The 22771-nt window shown below is 46.2% G+C and overlaps 2 protein-coding genes across 4 annotated transcripts in view; one reads left to right on the top strand and one right to left on the bottom strand.

Annotated features, from left to right (window-relative positions):
* rabl3 (RAB, member of RAS oncogene family-like 3) overlaps positions 1 to 5342 on the bottom strand; it is a 32637-nt gene extending 27295 nt beyond the window's left edge. Inside the window, exon 1 of the mRNA XM_038801944.1 lies at positions 5141 to 5342. Within this exon, the coding sequence (XP_038657872.1) occupies positions 5141 to 5186 (46 nt within the window). The 5' untranslated portion in view covers positions 5187 to 5342. The remainder of the gene's footprint in view (positions 1 to 5140) is intronic.
* A 71-nt stretch (positions 5343 to 5413) lies between these two features.
* gtf2e1 (general transcription factor IIE, polypeptide 1, alpha) overlaps positions 5414 to 22771 on the top strand; it is a 79346-nt gene continuing 61988 nt past the window's right edge. The window contains exons 1-2 of one of the 3 annotated variants that reach the window (XM_038801941.1): positions 5455 to 5539; positions 13710 to 13934. In XM_038801941.1, the coding sequence (XP_038657869.1) occupies positions 13765 to 13934 (170 nt within the window). In that variant the 5' untranslated portion in view covers positions 5455 to 5539; positions 13710 to 13764. Of the gene's footprint in view, positions 5540 to 13709; positions 13935 to 21420; positions 21483 to 22771 lie in introns of those variants that run through there. The other 2 variants (XM_038801942.1, XM_038801943.1) reach the window with 2 other exon arrangements.

Below are 22771 nucleotides of genomic sequence, written 5' to 3'. Positions count from 1 at the left end.
GCCCTAGCTCCCTCAACCTTTCTTCATAAGACATGCCCTCCAGTCCAGGCAGCATCCTGGTAAATCTCCTCTGTACCTGATCCAAAGCATCCACATTCTTCCTATAATGGAGGTGACCAGAACTGGACACAATATTCCAAGTGTTGTCTAACTAGAGTTTTATAAAGCTGCAGCAACCTCACCGCTCTTAAATTCAATCCCCCTATTAATGAAAGTCATCACACCATACACCTTCTTAACAACCCTATAAATCTAGGTGGCAACTTTGAGGGATCTATGTATGTGGACCCCAAGATCCCTCTATTCGTCTACACTTCCAAGAATCTTGCCTTTAACCCTGTATTCAGCATTCAAACACGACCTTCCAAAATGAATCACTTCACATTTATCAAGGTTGAACTCCATCTGCCACTTCTCAGCCCAGCTCTGCATCCTGTCAATGTCCTGTTGTAACCTGCAACAACCCTCAACACTATCTACAACTCCACCAACCTTCGTGTCATCGGCAAACTTATTAACCCACCCTTCCACTTCCTCATCCAAGTCATTTATAAAAACCACAAAGACCAAGGATATACTTCTGAAGCTGTAAAAGGCTCTGGTCAGGCCCCATTTGGAGTATTGCGAGTAGTTTTGGGCCCCATATCTAAGGAAAGATGTGCTGGCCTTGGAAAGAGTCCAGAGGAGGTTCACAAGAATGATCCCTGGAATAAACAGTTTGTCAAATGAGGAACAGTTGAGGACCCTGGGTCTGTACTCGTTGGAGTTTAGAAGGGTGAGGAGGGATCTTATTGAAACTTACAGGATACTGCGAGGCCTGGAGAGAGTGGAAGTGGAGAGGATGTTTCCACTTGTAGGAAAAACTAGAACCAGAGGATACAATCTCAGACTAAAGGGACGATCCTTTAAAACAGAGATGAGGAGGAATTTCTTCAGCCAGAGGGTGGTGAATCTGTGGAACCCTTTACCGCAGAAGGCTGTGGAGGCCAAATCACAGTGTCTTTAAAACCGAGATAGATAGGTTCTTGATTAATAAGGGGATCAGGGGTTATGGAGTGAAGGCAGGAGAATGGGGATGGGAAAAATATCAGCCATGATTGAATGGCGGAGCAGACTCGATGGGCCGAGTGGCCTAATTCTGCCTCTATGTCTTATGGTCTTATCCAGTTGCAGAGTGAGAAGCCAAGTCCTAGGTTTTGAGTGGTGACCATACATTAAAAATTCAGTGGTGACCAGTGGTAACTTTGGGATTCTCAAGTTGACAAAAGGCACTATATAAATGCGAGTCTTTCTTCCATTCTGATCAAATCAACTCAATAAAAGTAGTTTCCATTGCATATCGCAAGTTGAACCAATTTGGATCATTCTATCAATAATTTACAACTCTGTACAGCACAAGTACCCAACACACAATAGAAAGGGTGTGGCTGCATTAGAAAGAATGCAGAGGAGTTTCTCCAGGATGTTGCCTGGGCTGGAGTGCTTCAGCTATGAAGAAAGGCTGATTAGGTTGATTGTTTTCCTGAGAGCAGAGAAGGTTGAGGGGGCAAAGTTATGAGGGACATACAGGGTAGGCAGTATGTTCCCCTTAGTAGAGGGGCCAATAACCAGGGACATAGATTTACGGTAAAGGGCAGGTGACTTAGAAGGGATTTGGGGAAAATACTTTTCACCCAGAGAGTGGTGGGAATCTTGAACTCAGTGGCTAAAAGGGTGATAGAGGCGAGAAAACTCAACATTTTGATGAGCACTTGAAACACCATAGAATACAAGGCTACAGACCAAGTGCTGGAAATTCTTCAGGCATCGGCATCTTCAGGCAAAGTGAAGGGTGGAGGGGTTTGCCTCCTCATCAACTCCTCCTGGTGTTTGGATGTGGCGACCCACTGCTCCCCAGACCTGGAATACCTGACCGTAAAGTGCCGTCCATACTATCTTCCACGTAAGTTCACTTCAGCCATTATCACAGCGGTCTACATCCCACCCCAGGCAGAAGTGAGGAAGGCGCTGGATGAACTGTACACAGTCATAAACAACTACAAAACAGAACACCCGGATTCCTTGTTCATCGTGGCTGGAGACTTCAACAAGGCCAACCTCAAGAGTGTACTGCCAAAATTCCACCAGCACATCTAGTGTCCCACCAGGGGCGACAACACTCTTGACCACTGCTACTCAAAAATCAAGGGCACTTACCGTTCCATCCCACGACCGCATTTTGGGAAATCAGACCACAAGACTGTGCTCCTTCTCCCGGCTTACAAGCAGAAACTCAAGCAGGAGAAACCAGCTAAGATGGTCGTGCAGTGCTGGTCAGAGGAGACAGAAGAGCTCTTACGTGACTGCTTAGAGACAGTGGACTGGTCCATACGAGTATGCCACCATCGACACAGAATTCATCAGCAAATGTGTGGACGACTGCGTGTCAAAGAAAGCAGTACGTACGCTCCCCAACCGGAAACCATGGCTCAACCGCGAGATTGACTCTCTACTGAAGGACAGATCTGAGGCGTTCAAGGCAGACGACCCTGTCCTATACAAGAAATCCAGGTACGACCTCCGCAAAGCCATCCGAGATGCCAAGAGAGAATATCAAACTAAACTAGAGTTACAGACAGACTCTCGGCGGTTGTGGCAAGGACTAAACAACATAACGGGCTACAAAGCGAAGCCGAGCAGTATCTCAGACAGCAGCGCACCCCTCCCCGATGAACTTCAATGCATTCTATGCTCGGTTCGAGCAGGTAACCAACAATCTGCTGTCGAGTGCCCCAGCAGCCCATAATTCACCCATACCCACCATCACAGCTTCCAAAGTCAGATCGGCCTTCCTGAAAGTGAACCCTCGTAAGGCGATGGGCCCGGATGGAATCCCTGGTCGTGCACTCAGAGCCTGCGCAGACCAGCTGGCAGAGGTATTCACAGACATCTTTAACCTGTCCCTACTCCACTCCGAGGTCCCCACCTTCTTCAAGAAGACCACCATCATACCGGTACCAAAGAAGAACCAGGCAACGTGCCTCAATGACTACCGCCCGGTGGTCCTGACGTCAGTTGTAATGAAGTGCTTCAAGAGGCTGATCATGAAGCGCATCACCTCCATACTCCCAGAACGCCATGATCCACTTCAATTCGCATACCGTTGCAACCGGTCCACATCGGACACCATTTCCCTGGCCCTACACTCATCCCTAGGGCATCTCGAGAACAAGGACTCCTACATCAGACACCTATTTATTTACTACAGCTCCGCCTTCAACACCATAATCCCAGCCAAGCTCATATCAAAGCTCCAAAACCTAGGACTTGGCTCTCCACTCTGCAACTGGATCCTCGATTTTCTGACCAACAGAGCACAATCAGTAAGAATGAACACCAACACCTTCGCCACAATAGTCCTCAATACCGGTGCCCCACAAGGCTGCATACTTAGCCCCCTACTCTACTCCCTGTACACACACGACTGCGTGGCAAAACTTGGTTCCAACTCCATCTACAAGTTTGCTGACGATACGACCATAGTGGGCCGGATCTCGAATAACGACGAGTCAGAATACAGGAGGGAGCTAGTGAACCTAGTGGAATGCTGTAACGACAACAGTCTCTCCCTCAATGCCAGCAAAACTAAAGAGCTGGTCATTGAATTCAGGAAGCAAAGTACACCCCTGTCAGCATCAACAGGGCCGAGGTGGAGATGGTTAGCAGTTTCAAATTTCTAGGGGTGCACATCACCAAAATTCTGTCCTGGTCCACTCACGTCGACGCTATCACCAAGAAAGCACAACAACGCCTATAATTCTTCAGGAAACTAAGGAAATTCGGCATGTCCACATTAACCCGTACTAACTTTTACAGATGCACCATAGAAAGCATCCTATCGGGCTGCATCACAGCCTGGTATGACAACTGCTCGGCCCAGGACCGCAAGGAACTTCAGAGAGTCGTGAATACCGCCCAGTCCATCACACAAACCTGCCTCCCATCCATGGACTCCATCTACACCTCCCACTGCCTGTTGAAAGCGGACAGCATAATCAAGGATCCCTCCCACCCGGCTTACTCACTATTCCAGCTTCTTCCATCGGGCAGGAGATACAAAAGTCAGAGGACACGCACAAACAGACTCAAAAACAGCTTCTTCCCCACTGGCACCAGACTCCTAAATGACCCTCTTATTGACTGACCTCATTAACACTAAACCCTGTATGCTTCATCCGATGCCAATGCTTATGTAGTTACATTGTATATCTTGTGTTGCCCTATCATGCATTTTCTTGAATTTTGTTTAATTCCCTTTTCTTCCCATGTACTGAATGATCTGTTGAGCTGCTTGCAGAAAAATACTTTTCACTGTACCTCGGTACACGTCACAATAAACAAATCCAATCCAATCCAATCCCAATTTGGATTAGAATAGATGGTGGGCGTAGACACAATGGGCCAAAGGGCCTCTTTCCATGCTGTAAAACTCTTATGGCTCTATTTTCCTACCCTAGTCTGGCCCACTCATTAATGGATTGGTCATTTTATAGAACCAGTGTCAAAAAGGACCCTAAATTACAAGTGAATCCAATGGAGAATGTTGCCAACATAGAAAACAGTATTGCCCATCAATTTGAGATGATGTGGAGATGCTGGCGTTGGACTGGGGTGAGCACCGCAAGAAGTCTTACGGGTTAAAGTCCAACAGGTTTGTTTCAAACACGAGCTTTCGGAGCACAGCTCCTTCCTCAGGTGGCCCTGGGTCACTGTCCATGTGGAGTTGCACATTCTCTCCATGTTTGCATGGGTTTCGCCCCCACAACCCAAAGATGTGCAGGTTAGGTGGATTGGCCACACTAATCAAAGAATCAATTTGAGGGTCAGGAAGATTAGGGATCAACTTAAAAGACCAAATTGCATTTATTATCGAGCAGATTCCATATCCAAAACAACATGTGGAAGCATGACTCCTGGTATTTAATATTTGTGGCTATAACTCTATTTCCAATATATTGATTACATTAATCAAATAACCATTCTTTAGTCATCTGGAACTTCATACATTGAGCGCTCTGTCCGAGGAATTGCTTTGGGCAATGAGCAAGCAGCTGGAGGAGGCCTGCTCCATCGCTCGAGGAAAGTGAATGAGAACCTTTACCTGAATCCCCTAACACCAACACTTTCACTCGCTCCAAAGACGCCATCAAGTCCACCTCCACCCCCAGCCTCGGGTCCGCCGTGTGAGATTTTTAAACAATGTTTCCTCCGCCGAGGGGGCGACCATCCATCAGCCTTCAGTGTCTGAGTGGCTGACAGGCTGCCCGTCACCGAGCGGGCTAAATAGGCGGGAGGAGTCAGCGCGGTGACCGCGGCACAGCGCGGTGACGTTACCGCCATCCGCTCACAGCGCGGTGACGTACACCGCCACCCGCCGCACTACGCGGTGACGCCAACCTCCAGTCGCTGCACTGCGCGGTGACGTACCCCTCTTCCCACCGCGCGGCGCCAGCCGGGTAACGTGGTAGTGCTTCTTCAGAGGCTATAGTTGTAACGTGTGGTGAGTATTTATTTAAAGATTGAAATTATTTTACTAGTTACTGCCATTAATACATTTAATGTCTGACGTAGCTGTTAAAATTTCCTCGCTTGACTGGCGCCGTTTGCCGACCCTTGTGTTAATTAGTGTTTTGTGTTTTGTGTCGAACTGATCAGTGACCATTTGTTGAAAAACTTGCATTCATTTTATTTTTTAAATACTTCACCTGAGGGTATCTTAGTTTGTTTGATTTGTTTATGTTCTGTAATGTGATGTAGCTGTGGTGGTATGATGGTTCATCAGTAGCATTTAAGTGTCGGTATTTACATGTTTTACCGGTTTCAAGTGAGGTGCAATTTAGAAGAACTGCATGCAATGGTTGTGGTTTAATTATACTGGGAGTAAACTATTTAAAGGTTAAAATACCCGGGGGGTTTGGATGATCTCCTAAACAACCAGGGCAAATCTCCAGTGGATTCCACAGCTTTTGAATGAATCTTGAGCGCTGTACCCTTCTAACCAGACGTGAAGTCTCAATGTCCCCATTTATTTGAAAGTAGACAAATATGGAATCAATGTTTGTGGGCCTCCATGCAAAGATCTGGTCTGAAGGTGTCTAACTTTTATTGTTAGGCAAGAGGTGGTCATACTGTCTAGTTTCTATTAACATTCATCTGGGGAAGGAGCTGCGCTCTGAAAGCTAGAGATTTGAAACAAACCTGTTGGACTTTCACCTCGTGTTGTAAGACTTCTTACTATTAACAGTAAGACCACAAGGGTAGCACAAGTGGCTAGCACTGTGACTTCACAGCACCAGGGTCCCAGGTCCAATTCCCCACTGGGTCACTCTGTGTGGAGTCTGCACGTTCTCCCCGTGTCTGTATGGGTTTGCTCCGGTTTCCTCCCACAGTCCAAAGATGTGCAGGTTAGGTGGATTGGCCATGATAAATTGCTTTTAGTATCCAAAAAGGTTGGGAGGGGTTATTGGGTTATGGGGATTGGGTGGAAATGAGGGCTTGAGTGGGTCGGTGCAGACTTGATGGGCCAAGTGGCCTCCTTCTCCACTGCATGATCTATGTAACAATTTTAAAGGGTGGTCTTATGCTGGGGTGGAGTGTTATTGAATCTGGTGTCAGATAATATTGGATAATGTGCATCAGTATACTTGGGTGTTGTCTAATTGACAAATAAGTTCATTTCTTCCAATGTTAGTCTAACTACATTTGTTTGTCTTTGGGCACTAGCTCCGTGAAATTAAACTGTGATTTGACATTCATAATTCTTCAGAAATTGTAAACGTTTCTACCTTGTACAGATAGACAAAGGTTGCAACCCTTGTCTGTGTACCAGAAATAGAATGGAGGAGTCAAACACTAGCATCCAATGGTGCTTTACCACCACAAGTTTGAACATGTTCTCAATCTCTTTTTTTAAACTTTTTGTTGCCGTATTGCGTCTTGTATATCTTTCTAACTTTGCTTGCATTTTATGAGGTTTATGCACTCTCAGCTTATATCAGTCTTTATCAGAAAATTGCAGGTAATTTAAGCATCTATCAACTGAGTAGAGGCCTATGGAATCAGCTTATGTTTAGGTTAAGCTGGGTGACATGATGGCACAGTAATTAGCACCACTGCCTCACGGCGCTGAGGACCTGGGTTTGATCGTGGCCCCAGGTCACTATCTTTGTGGAGTTTGTACATTCTCCCCATGTTTGTGTGGGTCTCGCCCCACAACCCAAAGATATGCAGGGTAGGTGGATTAGCCACTCTTTTTGCGGTCCACCAACAAAATAGAAGAAAGTAGGCACAAAGGAAAAAGGGCTGCTCCTGTTAATAAAGATAAACAGAAACTTAAAAGTATCAAATAAGAGTGCAATTTAAGGGGTCAATAAAGCACCCGAAGCCCTGGGGAGCCCACTGGGCATGGAAGGTCTTGTCATGCCTGTGGACATCGCATGCTCTCTTTCTAGAGACACCCCACTGTGAATGTAGCCACGGAAGAAGGGCAGACAGTCTGGTAGGTGACCCCCCTCCATAGAGGGACCTCCAGTAAGGACCTCCACCGCTGGATGGCAACAAGGCATGCCATGGCGTGTCCGGGTGATGGGCGAGCAAAAGGAGGTGAAGGGAGTGCAGCAGCAGCCTGTACAGGAACCCCTCTGTGCAGTGTGAAAAAGCATGGAGGGCATTTCCACGGGGCGGCTAGGACTGTGGGGAACCAGCCGCTGAGAGAAGTTTCGGGGCCTGGGGCCAATGTGAAATTCAGTCTGTACAGGGTTTTGCCCAGAGAGAATACCACCACACAGCTGTGCATCCTCCAGACCGCGAGTGCCGTCGGGTCTGAGCATGACCGTTGTGAGGACTCGGTTGGCATTGGCCACGAGGTAGGTGTCCACTGCCACGCGGTGTGCTAACACGTGGTGTTATCCAGCCCACTCCTCCACCAACCAGCATGTCCCCGATCCTGGTCACCCCAGCAGGCACAGGCCGCTCCTCCGCCAGCCACTTGAAATGGTGGAGGTGCGGATTCCTGAGTAGCAGCTCCCTGACAACAGCCACCACTCCTGACGGTTGAGAGCTGTGGGGCGAGGCGACCATGTTTTAGACTTTAAGCAGGTCATGGTAAAAGACGGGCAGCACCTGCAGATGGTAACGAAAACCCTCCAGATCTATGAATGGGAGCTGGGGCCTTGACTGACATCTTTGTATCCTCATTGGCTATAGGTGAGATCCCAGAGGTGTGGAGAATATCTAATGTGGTACCGCTGTTTAAGAAAGGTAGCAGGGATAACCCTGGAAACTATAGGCCGGTGAGCCTCACATCAATGTAGGTACATTTTTGGAGAGAATACTCAGGAACAGGATTTATACCCATTTGCAAACAAATGGACTCATAAGAGAAAGCATGGTTTTGTGAAGGGGTGGTCGTGCCTCACTGACTTGATGGAGTTTTTTTGAGGAGGTGACAAAAGATAATTGATGAAGGGAGGGCGGTGGATATTGTTTACATGGACTTCAGTAAAGCTTTTCACAAGATGCCTTATGGCAGACTGGTACAAGAGGTGAAGTCACACTGGATCAGAGGTGAGGTGGTAAGATGGATACAGAACTGGCTCCCCCATCATGGCTTTGTCTTTGCTGGAGGCAGATGTTAATAGCTGGAGACCAAGCCAGACAGGGCCCTCAGCCCAGGCGAGACCCAGCAAACAGGCTCTACTCCCACCTTGGTGTTGAAGTTGCCTCCTTCCAGTCCTTCTCTCCTCTCCTCTCTTCCTTCCCTACCTTCCTCGCTCCAGGCAGCTCAGCAGAAAACAGCACTGGAACAGGCAGCAGACTGAGCAGCAGCAACAGAGAGAGAGAGAGCAGCTGCATCAACTCATCACCACAGCAACAACCTGACAGCTCAAAAGTTTGCACTGGGAGTGCCGGCTTCAGATTGGCCAAGCTAAATTGCCCCTTAATTGGAAAAATTAAAAAAATGTTTAGGTTAAGCAAAGCTTATGGAATGTACACAATGCAGGTCAAAATCCAGTAACTCCTTATCCAACAGCATTTTGGCAGCAGCACATGGAATGCAGCAGTTCAAGAAGATGGTCCTCCCCCTTTACATTCACATCATGAAAGTGAATTTAAAAAAAGAAAAATCACCAATGTATAGATAAGTTAACCATGTGTAAAAATGTGAGAAAGTTCAGAATTAAACATAATTATTTTACTTCAATCAAGTTGTTTGTGACCCCGTGAAAACTGTCACTGTCAGCAATGTGCGTGCGGGCTTTTCAAATTGGGGCTTAATAAATGCGGATTATCCATTTGCTTCTAATCCTTATGCAATCCTTATGTAACTTGTTTGCCTTTTTTTTGCACTTCAGATTGTAGAAGCCTACCAGTTTTTGTCAGCCGTGGTATTTGTAGCTGGACCACTAAACAAAATTCAGAACCAATAATATTTGCTCAAGCTGAGATTAGTAAGAAGTCTTGCAACACCAGCTCCGAAAGCTAGTGTTTGAAACAAACCTGTTGGACTTTAACTTGGTGTTGTAAGACTTCTTACTGTACTCACCCCAGTCCAACACCGGCATCTCCACGTCAAGCTGAGATTGTACATTAGGATGGGTTTGGATATCATGAATTGCAGGGTCATTTTGAATCAGTGTTACAGCATGAAAGCAAGCTTTGGACCAACAAGTTGACTACTTGTCCGAACATTGTCTTCTGTTTGCTCCCTGTAGCCTTCAAAATTCTTCTTTTTCAACGGCACATCTCATTCTCAGTGGAAAAGCAAAATTACTTCAGATACTGGAAATCTGAAATAAAAACAGAAAATGCTGAAAATACTCAGCAGATCAGACAGCCTCTGTCGAGATAAAGACAGAGTTAATGTTTTGGGTCTGTGTCCTTTCATCAGAACTGGTGAAAGCTGATGAAAGGTCACAGACCCGAAACCTTAACACGTCTCTTCCACAGATGCTACTCTGACATGCTGAATATTTCAAGCATTTTTCTGTTTTATCCCTTTTCATGGACTGTTAGAAAATTCTAATCATGGATTTTTAAAAATGATTTATCTTAAATTTATGTTCCCTGGTTAATGGCTTGTTGATTTGGATTTTGTTTATTGTCACGCGTACCGGACGTACAGTGAGAAGTACTTTTCTGCGAACAGCTCAACAGATCATTAAGAAAAGAAAAGGAAATAAAAGAAAATACATAATAGGGCACCACAGGGTACACAATGTCACTACATAACACCGGCATCGGGTGAAGCATACAGTGGTGTAGTGTTAATGAGATCAGTCCATAAGAGGGTCGTTTAGGAGTCTGGTAACAAGGGGGAAGAAGCTGTTTTTGAATCTGTTTGGGCGTGTTCTCAGACTTTGTGTCTCCTGCCCAATGGAAGAAGTTGACCAGTACCAATTAGTATTTATTATATCATAATTCATAATCTCCCCCTGGTTTCCCCTTAATATTCTCCATCCACCAAAGTGTCACATATATTTATTCATAATATTGCTGCATTTTCTGTACTGCTTTTTATACTTATCCTTCGATGAGATGTCTAAAATTGGGAAGTTGCAATCACTTCTGAAAGGTTAATTTTTTTACGATTTATATTTTCAAAAATGATGTTATCTAATCATTTCAGTGATTTTGACTGACGAGATGAACAGTTGCTGATCCAAGTTTAAAACAAGTTAAAACGACATGTAAAAAAAGCATGAGAGCTGAATAATTAAAAAGAGCTGGAAAGTCCCTTTTAAAAAAAGGCAAGAAAGGCTATTTATGTAAGTAGGATGGTTTAATTAGAATGGAAGCCTCTGTGAAGGAAGAGGATTTATTTTTATTGTTAATGTGATTGTCGATGGAGAAGACAATTACACAATGTTCTGACTTCACAAAAGTGGGCCACAAATCTTTTTGAAAAGTTACGCCTGTACATATTAATGTGACCACTCCAGCTTCTCAAAATCAATCAAATATAATTATGCATTTTAGCACAAAAACACATAAGTTTGCAAGACTAGGTGGATTCCATTAAGTTCCACAGATTGCATACGACTGCTGCAATGTCATTATTGATCTCTTTTCTGTGCATATCTGTGCATAGATGGTGGTCTACATTGCAACATAAAATCTCAAAAGCCACTCAAAAGTAAATGTAGGTAGTTCTAGTACATTGCTGGCAATTGTTTCCTTTTGCTCGACAAAAAGAGATGGTACTTCTTGGAATTTCATCAGTGTATTCAAAAAGAAAGGTAGTTAAAAAAAAACACAGGTAACTATAGGCCAGTTAGCTTGACATCTGTCATTGGGAAAATGTTAGAGGCCATTATAAAGGATGTAATGAAATGAAAAATGAAAATGAAAATCGCTTATTTTCACGAGTAGGCTTCAATGAAGTTACTGTGAAAAGCCCCTAGTCGCCACATTCCGGTGCCTGTTCGGGGAGGCTGGTACGGGAATTGAACCGTGCTGCTGGCCTGCCTTGGTTTGCTTTAAAAGCGAGCAATTTAAAAATGCATGATATAATCAAGCAGTCAGCATGGCCTCTTAAAGGGGAAATCATGCCTGACAAATTTATTAGAACTATTTGTGGTGATAGATAAAGGGGAATCAGTAGATATAGTATACTTGGATTTCCGAAAAACGTTCTATACAGTACAGCACAAAAGGCTGTTTAATAAGTGAAGAGTCCATGGTGTCGAGGGTAGTATATTAGCATTGATAGAGGATTGGCTAATTGATAAAGGCAGAGAATTGGGACAAAAAAGGTACTTTCAAGACACAAAATTAAGTGGGAAGACAAGTGTGAAGATGACATAAAGTCTACAAAGGTTAAGTGAGTGGGCAAAAACTTGGCAGATGGAATATAATGTAGGAAAGTGTGAAGTTATGCACTTTGGTATGAAGAATAAAAGCTGAATATTTAATTTGAGAAAGTCTGCAGAAAGGTGCAGCTTAGAGTTTTGGGGGTCCTTGTCCATAAATCACAAAAAGCTAGCGTGCAAGTTCAGCAGGTAATAGGAAAGGTAAATGGAATTTCTAAGGGAATGGAGTATAAAAATATGGAAGTCTTCCTAAAACCATACAAGGCACTGGTTAGACCACACCTGGAATACTGTGAACAGTTTTAGTCTCCAAATCGAAGGAAAGATATACTGGCATTGGAGGGAGCCCAGAGAAGGTAAACTTGGTTCATTAAAGCTTATTAGTCTGGTCCAGGCAAATTCCAGCTGATATGCGTGCTACTCTGAATTTTAAATTGCAAATTTCTATTACCTGTTTTTTTCTGAGGTATGGAACACTTTACCGTGCTGATTACATTGTTTAATTTGAATTATTGGATAATTATCTGAAGGACTCTGGTCTCGTATGACATCACAAAACAACCAACTTTCTTGGGTTACAAACCCCGCCCCCCTCCACCCCACCCTCCACTTTTACAGTTGATGTTTTCCTGATGAACCCACTGTAAGTGTTGAACAGTGTTTCAGAAAAAGGTTTGAGGCTGGGATGAAACTACACCACATGGACATAACCATCTTTGCCATTATGTTTTGAATTTTTTTATTCATTCATGGGATGTGGGCATCTCAGGCCACATCACTGGGCATCTTGAGATGCAAGTACATTTAGGGCATATGTAGGGTGTTCAAGGGTTTTGATCCAGCGGCAGTGAAGGAGTGATGATATACTTCCAGGTTAGGATAGTGTGTGATTTAGAGGGGTACTTGCAGGTGATAGTGTTCCCATGTGTCTGTTTCTCCTGTTCTAGGTGATAGAGGTTGCGGGTTTGGAAGGTGCGGTTCCTAGCCTCTGATGTACTCTTGTAAACACTCAATAAGGATGATCCAGTTGAGTTTCTGGTCAGTATTAAGTCCCCAGGATGTTGATGGTTGGGAATTCAGCGATGGTGATGCCATTGATTGTCGGGGGGGGGGGGGGTTGGTTACATTATTTTATTGGAGATGGCCATTGCTTGGTACTTGTGTGACGAGAATGTTACATTTGTCAGCCCAACCATGAATGTTGTCCAGGTATTGCAGCATGCAGGCAGATATTGCTTCCCATTCTCTAAGGATTTACAAATATGGCTGATTGATGCTGCAGTGATTAGTGAATATCTCTCCACTTCTGACCTTTATGATGGGGGCCATGATGTGGAGATTCCGGCGTTGGACTGGGGGGAGCACAGTAAGAAGCCTTAAAACACCAGGTTAAAGTCCAACATGTTTGTTTCAAACACTAGCTTTCAGAGCACTGTTCCTTCCTCAGGTGAATGTTCACCTGAGGAAGGAGCAGTGCTCTGAAAGCTAGTGTTTGAAACAAACATGTTGGACTTTAACCTGGTGTTGTAAGACTTCTTACTTTATGATGGGGATAAGGTCATTGATGAAGTAGCTGAAGGTGATGGGCCTGGGACATTACACTGAGGAAATCCCGCAGTAATTTCCTGGGGCTGAGATGATTGGCCCCCAACAACCAAAATCACTTTCCTTTGTGCCAGGTATAACTCCAATCAGTGGAACGTTTCCCCCCGATTCATTTACTTCAATTTTATTAAGGTTCCTTGTTGTAACTGTACTGGATCAGCTTGGCTAGTGGTGCGGCAAGTTCTGGAGCACAAGTATTCATTACAGCTGAGATGTTGGCAGCACAGATAACTGTTGCTTCTTTGTTGTACTCAGCTGTTACTTGATATCATATGGAATGATTTAATTTGGCTGAAGACTGGCGCCGGTGATGGTGGAAGCTTCAACAAGAAGCCCGAATGAATGTATTCAAGTAATCTGGAGAGCAGTGACAGGAGGAAACTGCCATGGATTATCTACTCAGCCCTTCTGGCTGAAGATGATGGGAAATGCTGCAACCTTGTCTTTTGCACTGACTTGCTGGACTCTGCCATCATTCAGGTTGGGGATATAGTCGAATCTTCTCATTCAATTAGTTGTTTAATTAACCTCAACGGTTCATGACTGGATGTGCATAGGACATACGATAAAAATAAAATAAAAATACATAGACATTGGGAAAGCATACGGAATGTAGTGCTATACAGTAGAGAAGATGCATGATAAGAGGGAGATTAAGGAGTATGGTAACAGCGGGGAAGTAACTTTTTGAATCTTTGGTGTGTGTTCTCAGACTTTTGTATCTTCTGACCGATGGAAGAGGTTGGAAGAGAGACTAACCCGAGTGGGAGGTGTCTTTGATTATGCTGCCTACTTTCCCAAGGCAGCGGGAGGTGGAGACAGAGTGGATGGGAGGTGGGTTTGTGTGATGCACTGGGCTGTGTTCACGACTCTGTACTCTGCAGTTTTTTGCGGTCTTGGACTGAGCAGTTGCCATACCGGGCTGTGATGCAGCCAGGTAGGATACTTTCTTTTTTTTTAATAAACATTTTATTGAGGTTTTTTTGGTAATATAATACAACAACACAATAAATGTACATGAATCTATAAACATAGTGCAAAAGCAGTCTCCCTCCCTTACAGGTCCCACTTTTATTAACCCCCTTCTGGTGACGATTAATTTTCCGTGAAGAAGTCGACGAACATTTGCCACCTCCGGGTGAACCCTAACAGTGACCCTCTCAAGGCGAACTTGATTTTCTCCAAACAGAGAAAGCTAGCCATGTCCGATAGCCAGGTCTCCGACTTCGGGGGCTTTGAGTCCCTCCAAGCTAATAGTATCCGTCTCTGGCTACCAGGGGAACAAAGGCCAGAAGGTCTGCCTCTTTCTCCTCCTGGATTCCCGGGTCTTCCGACACCCTGAAAATCACCACCTCTGGAATCAGCGCCACCCTTGTTTTTAACACCGTGGACATGACATCTGTAAACCCCTGCCAAAATCCCCTAAGCTTCGGACATGCCCAGAACATGTGGACATGGTTGGCTGGTCCTCCCGCACATTTTGCAGACCTGTCTTCCACCCCAAAGAATCTGCTCATCCGGGCCACTGTCATGTGAGCCCGGTGAACGACCTTAAATTATACCAGGCTGAGCCTGGCACATGTTGCAGATGCGTTGACTCTACTCAAAGCGTCCGCCCATAGACCATCCTCTCTTCCCACACTCCTCCTCCCACTTGCGCTTCAGCTCCTCGGTCTGCGTCTCCTCTGACCCCATAAGTTCCTTGTAAATGTCCGAGACGCTCCCTTCTCCTACCCACCACCTGGAAACCACCCTGAATCCCCCTTAGCGGTCGGACTGGGAAGGTTGATACCTGTTTACGTAGGAAGTCCCGCGACTGCAGATACCTGAATTTGTTTTCCCTCGCCAACCCAAACTTCTCCTCCAGTGCCCTCATACCCGGAAACCTCCCCTCTATAAGCATATCCCCCATCCTCTCAATCCCTGCTCTCCGCCATATCCTGAACCCCCCCCATCCATACCTCCCGGGGAAAACTGGTGATTATTACAGATTGGGGACCAGACCGATGCTCCCTCTGCTCCCACATGTCTCCTTCATTGCCCCCAAACTCTCAGGGCTGCCACCACCATGGGGCTGGTGGAATACCGTGCTGGCGGGAACGGCAGAGGCGCAGTTACCAATGCCCCCAAACTGGTGCCCTTGGCTGGAGCCGCCTCCATATGCTCCCTTGCCTACCCCTCCCCCACCACCCACTTCCTGATCATGGCGATATTTGCCGCCCAGTAATAGTTACTAAAGTTTGGCAGCGCCAGCCCGCCCTCTTCCCGACTCCGCTCAAGCATTACCTTCCTTATCCGCGGGGTATTGCCCGCCCAAACAAAGCCAGAGATCACTTTGTTGACCCATTCAGAAAAGGACCGCGGAATAAAGATGGGGAGACATTGAAACACGAACAAGAATCTCGGGAGGACCGTCATCTTCACCGTCTGCACCCTCCCAGCTAATGACACGGGAGCGCGTCCCATCTTCGAAAATCGTCCCGTGTACTAGCCGGGCCAGATTTAATTTATGCAGCCGGTCCCTTTCCTGCGCCACTTGAACGCCTAGGTACCTAAAGCTTCCCCCTACTAATCTAAATGGCAGCTCCCCCAATCGCCTCCTGTCCCCTCGCCTGGATCGCAAAGATCTCACTTTTTTTCATATTTAGCTTGTACCCTGAAAACCGGCCAAATTCCCCTAGAATCCTCATGATTTCTTCCATACCCTCTAATGGCTCCAATACATACGGAAGCAGGCCATCTGCATAGACTCTGTGCCCCCCCCCTCCCCGAACGGCCCCTTGAGGCTCTCAGAGCAATTGCCAACGGCTCCATACTAGCAAGAACAACATTGCGGAGGGGGCGCATCCCTGTCTCGTCCCCCGGTGCAGTCTAAAATAATCCAATGTTGTCCTATTCATCTGTACACTTGCCACAGGAGCCTGATACAACAACCTGACCCAGTCAATAAAACCCCGCCCAAATCCAAACCGTGCCAGTAACTCCCACAGATAATCCCATTCTACCTGATCAAAAGCCTTTTCTGCATCCGTTGCGATCACTACCTCCACCTCCCTACCTTCCAGGGGCATCATGATCACATTTAACAGCCTTCTTACATTAGCCACCAACTGCCTACCCTTAACAAACCCTGTCTGGTCCTCCCCAATAACATCTGGAACTCAATCCTGGAGGACAAAATTTTGGCCAGCAGTTTGGCAACCACATTCAACAGGGATATCAGCCTGGAGGACCCACACAGCTCCGGGTTCTTGTCCCACTTCAGAATCAGCGTATTTGTGGCCTGTGACATCGTCGGTGGGCAGCACCCCTCTTTCCCTTGCCTTATTGAACATCCTCATCAACACCAGCCCTAATATCCCGGAGAACGTTTTATAAAACTCCACTGGGTACCCGTGCGGGCCCGGGGCTTTACCCGCCTGCATGGCCTTCAGACCCTCCACTATCTCTTCCAACCCGATCGGGGCCCGAGCCCTTCTCCCAGCTCCCCGTCCACCTTTGCGAAATTCAGCCCCTCCAAGAAGTGTCTCATCCCCTCCGGCCCCGTAGGGGGTTCCAACCTGTACAGCCTACTGTAGAAATCCCTAAAACACCTTATTCACCCCTGCTGAATCACCAACCAGGTTCCCACCACCATCATTTATTTTCCCTATCTCCCTGGCTGCCTCTCTCTATCTAAGCTGTTGTGCAAGCAATCTGCTGGCCTTCTCTCCATACTCATAGATTCCCCCCCTCGCCTTTCTCAGCTGCTCCACCGCCCTCCCTGTGGTTAACAAGTCGGACGCTGCCTATAGCCTCCGCTGTTCCCTTAAAAGCCCTGCCTCTGGGTCTCCACATACCTCTTCTCGATCTGTACTATCTCCTTAACCAGTTGGTCCGTCTCTGTCCTGTCCATCTTCTCCCTGTGGGCCTGTATCGAGATCAGCTCCCCGCTGCCCACCGCCTTTAGTGCTTCCCAGACCATTGCTGCTGAAATTTTCCCCCGTGTCGTTGACCTGCAGGTAGTTCTGAATACACTTCCTCAGCCGCTCGCACACCCCTTCGTCAGCCAAAAGTCCCACATCTAACCTCCAGTGCGGGCGCTGGTTACTGTTTTTACTAACCTGCAGGTCAACCCAGTGCGGAGCTTGTGAGATTGTGATCGCTGAGTACCCCGTATCCACTACCCCCGCCAGTAAGGCCCTGCTCAAAATGAAGAAATCGATCTGGGAGTACACTTTATGCACGTGTAAGTAGAAGGAGAGCGCCTTCACCCTTGGCTGTCCAAATCTCCACGGATCCAGCCTCCCCATCTGCTCCATGAACCCTTTTAGTTCCTTTACCATTGCTGGCATCCTGCCCGTTTTCAAGCTTGACCGGTCCAAGCCAGGGTCAATAACTGTATTGAAGTCCCCTCCCATGACCAACCTATGCGAGTCTAGGTCAGGTATCTTCCCCAGCATCCTCTTTGTAAACTCCACATCATCCCAATTTGGCCTATACACATTTACTAATACCACCTGCACCTCCTCCAGTTTCCCACTGACCATAATGTACCGACCTCCCACATCCGAGATTATTCTACCCACCTCAAACACCACCCGCTTATTGATCAGGATCGTGACCCCTCTAGTCTCTGAATCTAGTCCCGAGTGAAAGACCTGACTGACGCAGCCTTTCCTCAATCTAATCTGGTCAGTTACTCTAAAGTGCGTCTCCTGCAACATTACCCGCGTCTGCCTTCAGTCCCTTAAGATGCGTGAACACACGTGCCTCTTGACCGGCCCATTTAACCCTCGAACATTCCAGGTGATCAGCCTAGTTGGGGGGCTCATTGCACCCCCCTCCCTCGCCGACCCTTTTCTTGGCTCACCCCCAGCTAATGCTCCGCAACTCCACTGGCCAGCCCCCCAGGCAGCCTCCGCCCCCAACCTCCTCTCTGTCCCTTGGCCCAAGTCCCTCCCTCATCAGCAGAACATTTCCCCCCCTCCCCCTTCCCCGTTCCCCCCCTCCCCCCAGTAACAACACTCTGTAACCCAACCCCTTTGATAAATCGAACATATGCACACCCCCACTGCGCTTCCGTGAGCTAGCCCGCCCAGCTAGCTTGGTGGCCCCCATCCCTGGCGCCGGATAGTCTGCCACCCTATTGTCGTGTCGTCCCCCCCCCCCAGCTCATACAAACATACTCCAACATCAAACAATCCCCTGACAGAAAAACACCAAAATCTAAACAAGCACACCTCCATCCCCCAACAGTGCAAATGAAAACCTTAACTCATTCAGCTCTGCCACTGGTCCCAAATCAATCCAGAAGGCATTACAAACAGCTTCCACAAAATGAAAAACGAGAAACTTTTTTGTAAAGAACAGAGAAACAAAAAAAAAATGAACCCTGCAGCAAAGTTCAAAAGTTCTCAGTCCACCACCAGTCTTTTCTTTTTCATGAAGTCCAGCGTGTCCTCCGGGGGTCTAGGACAACTCATCGCCGCCGACTCATCGCCAGCCCAACTCATCGCCAGCCAACTCATCGCCAGCCCAATAAAAACAGTACAGTCAACAGACTTCTTAACAGAGCTCTGGAGTGAATGGAATCTATTTAAACCAACAGACTTCTTAGCAAAGCTCTGGAGTGAATGGAATCTATTTAAACAATTTAAACATATTTTTCAGTAAATTGACTCTATTTAAAAAGTGCCCAATATAAAAACGATTGTATTTAACCAGTGACGGACGGAAAAATGCATCTAAACTGCATTTTACCACTGGTCGGCTGAGACAGACACTCCAATACAAATCAGATACAATGAGAAATTTCTGGTTTGAGAGGTAGAATTTAATAAAGATTTCTGTCACACTGCAAGGTTTGGCGAAATACTCACGGTGCTTTGTAGAAAAAAGCTTGTCCTTACTTATGTCCATTACACAACATAATTATATGTATATTCGCACCTGCCACATATAATTTTGTGCTTTTCGTCTGAATAGCTGAAATTGACAAACACCAGGGTTATGGAACATGCGAGCGACAAATGTGAAATTGATTAGGTTCAGATTTGGTCAGTTGACTGTTTACTGTAGGGCTCTATTGAAATAGACGCTGTTAATTGTAAGTTACTGTTTTTTGTATTGTGTTTTCCGTCCGTCTCTGGTTAAATACAATCGTTTTTATATTGGGCACTTTTTAAATAGAGTCAATTTACTGAAAAATATACAGTAAACAGTCAACTGACCAAATCTGAACCTAATCAATTTCACATTTGTCGCTCGCATGTTCCATAACCCTGGTGTTTGTCAATTTCAGCTATTCAGACGAAAAGCACAAAATTATATGTGGCAGGTGCGAATATACATTGAGCAACTTTGTGAGTTGCAAAGTGCACTCTGGTACAAGTCAGCTGATATATGCCACTGGTTTCATGCTAATAAGTTTCTTTGAGATGCCACGATTAATAACCCTATGCAGGTGTGTGTGTGTGGATGCGTTTGCGTGGATAGATGTGGGAGGATTATCATGTTAATAAATATATATGCAATATATATAGAGTCAATTTACTGAAAAATATGTTAAAATGTCCTTTGATTTCTATAGGTTTAAATTGTTTAAATAGATTCCATTCACTCCAGAGCGCTGTTAAGAAGTCTGTTGGTTTAAATAGATTCCATTCACTCCAGAGCGCTGTTAAGAAGTCTGTTGACTGTACTGTTTTTATTGGACTTGTTTTCTATAGGTTTAAATTGTTTAAATAGATTACATTCACTCCAGAGCGCTTTTAAGAAGTCTGTTGGTTTAAATAGATTCCATTCACTCCAGAGCGCTGTTAAGAAGTCTGTTGACTGTACTGTTTTTATTGGGCTGGCGATGAGTTGGGCTGGCGATGAGTTGGGCTAGCGATGAGTCGGCGGCGATGAGTTGTCCCATTCCCTCCTCCGGCGACTCAAAATAAAAGTGCTGTTCCTCGTACGTGACCCAGACATGGGCTGGATACAACAGTCCAAACTTCACCTTTTTCTTAAAACGGATCGACCTAATCTGGTTGAAGCCTGCTGTTCTCCTGGCCACCTCCACACTCAGGTCTTGGTAGACCCACAGGATACTGTTGTCCCAATTACAGCTCCGTGTCTGCTTGGCACACTGTAGAATGTGCTCCTTATCCAAGTACCTGTGGAATCTCACCACCATTACCCTCTGGGCATCTCCCGTCCGTGGCTTCCTCGAGAGTGCTCTGTGAGCCCTTTAATGGCTTCTTTAATGTGTCCTGTGTTTGTCTTCTGAGGAGGTTGGTGCGTTTTTTTTGCTGTGGCGCGTTGGAACTGTCGATCGATGAGTCGAGCGCCTTACCCCGTTCGTGCGAGGGCATCCCCTATGGACAAGCCCTCCGTATACACAGGATCTGCTCAGACGAGGAGGAGCGTAACAGACATCTACAGATGCTGAAAGATGCACTCGTATGAACGGGACATGGCGCTCGACTCATCGATCGACAGTTCCAACGTGCCACAGCAAAAAAACGCACCAACCTCCTCAGAAGACAAACACAGACACAACCGACAGAGTGCCCTTCGTCGTCCAGTACTTTCCCGGAGCGGAGAAACTACGACATCTTCTTCGCAGCCTCCAACATGTCATCGATGAAGATGAACATCTTTCCAAGGTCATCCCCACTACTTGCCTTCAAACAACCACGCAATCTCAAACAAACCATTGTTTGCAGCAAACTTCCCAGCCTTCAGAACAGCGACCACGACACCGCACAACCCTGCCATGGCAATCTCTGCAAGACGTGCCAGATCATCGACATGGATACCACCATTATACGTGAGAACACCACCCACCAGGTATGCAGTACATACTCATGTGACTCAGCCAATGTTGTTTACCTCATACGCTGCAGGAAAGAATGTCCCGAAGCATGGTATATTGGCGAGACTATGCAGACGCTGCGACAACGAATGAACGGACATCGCACGACAATCACCAGGCAGGAATGTTCCCTTCCAGTCAGGGAACACTTCAGCAGTAAAGGGCATTCAGCCTCTGATCTCCGGGTAAGCGTTCTCCAAGGCGGCCTTCAGGACGCGCGACAACACAGAATTGCCGAGCAGAAACTTATAGCCAAGTTCCGCACACATGAGTACGGCCTCAACCAGGACCTGGGATTCATGTCGCGTCGCATTACATTCATCCCCCACCATCGGACCTGGGCTTGCGAAATCCTACCAACTGTCCTGGCTTGAGACAATTCATATCTCTTTAACCTGGGGTTACCCCTATCTCTGCATCTGTAAAGACTTGATTACCTGCTAATGCTCGCATTCTAAGCATTGTCTGGCATCTTTGAATTTGTCTACATATATGTTTCTGGAACATACCTCTTCATTCACCTGAGGAAGGAGCAGTGCTCCGAAAGCTATTGTTTGAAACAAATATGTTCGACTTTAACCTGGGTAAGACTTACTGTGCTCACCCCAGTCCAACGTCGGCATCTCCACATCAAGTCTAAAACAAACATAGACAAAAATTTTAAAAGCAAATTACTGCGGATGCTGGAATCTGAAACAAAAACATAAAATACTGGGCAATCTCAGTAGGTCTGACAGTATCAGCTTTGACGAAGGGTCACCCAGACTCAATGTTAGCCCCCTTCACTCTCCCCAAATGCTGTCAGACCTACTGAGATAGACAAAGAATTATCCATGGAGCGATTTAAATACAGATATGTCAGTGAGGTGCAAAAAAATGTATTGAATTCCCTGTAATAGTTTGCACTTATATAGGCAGTGCTTTTGTGATTGGTCTTCAGTGGAAATAGCAGATGGTTAGCAGCTTTGCAGGTGATTGCCGGTTTAGCTCACTTGGCTTGCCAGATGGTTTGTGATGTCAGAACAAGGTCAGCAGCGTGGATTCAATCCCCGTACCAGCTGAAATCCTTCATGAAGGCCCCTGCCCTCTCAACCTTGCCCCTTGCCTGACGTGTGGTGATCCAGCTCTCTCCCTCAAAGGGGAAAGCAGCCTATGATCATCTGAGACTATGGCGACTTTACTGTACCTGCCTTTTCCCTTCCAGGTGGTAGATGTCATGGGTTTGGAAGGTGCTATCAGGAGGCTGGACAAGTTGCTGCAGAGCACCTTGTATATGGAACACACTGTTGTCACTATGCCCGGGTGGTGGAGAGAGTGAATGTTTCAGGTAGTGGATGGGGTGCCAATCAATTTGGGCTAATTTGTCCTGGGTGGTGTTGAGCTTCTTGAGGGTTTTTGGAGTTGCACTCAAACAGGCAAGTGGAGATTATTCCATCATATTCTGATTTGTGCCTTTGTAGATGATGGACACGAT

The sequence above is a fragment of the Scyliorhinus canicula genome, chromosome 7, assembly GCF_902713615.1.
Source record: "Scyliorhinus canicula chromosome 7, sScyCan1.1, whole genome shotgun sequence".
NCBI lineage: Eukaryota > Metazoa > Chordata > Chondrichthyes > Carcharhiniformes > Scyliorhinidae > Scyliorhinus > Scyliorhinus canicula.
The sequence above is the reverse complement of the archived record's forward strand: the minus strand, read 5'-3'. Positions and strand labels throughout refer to the sequence as shown.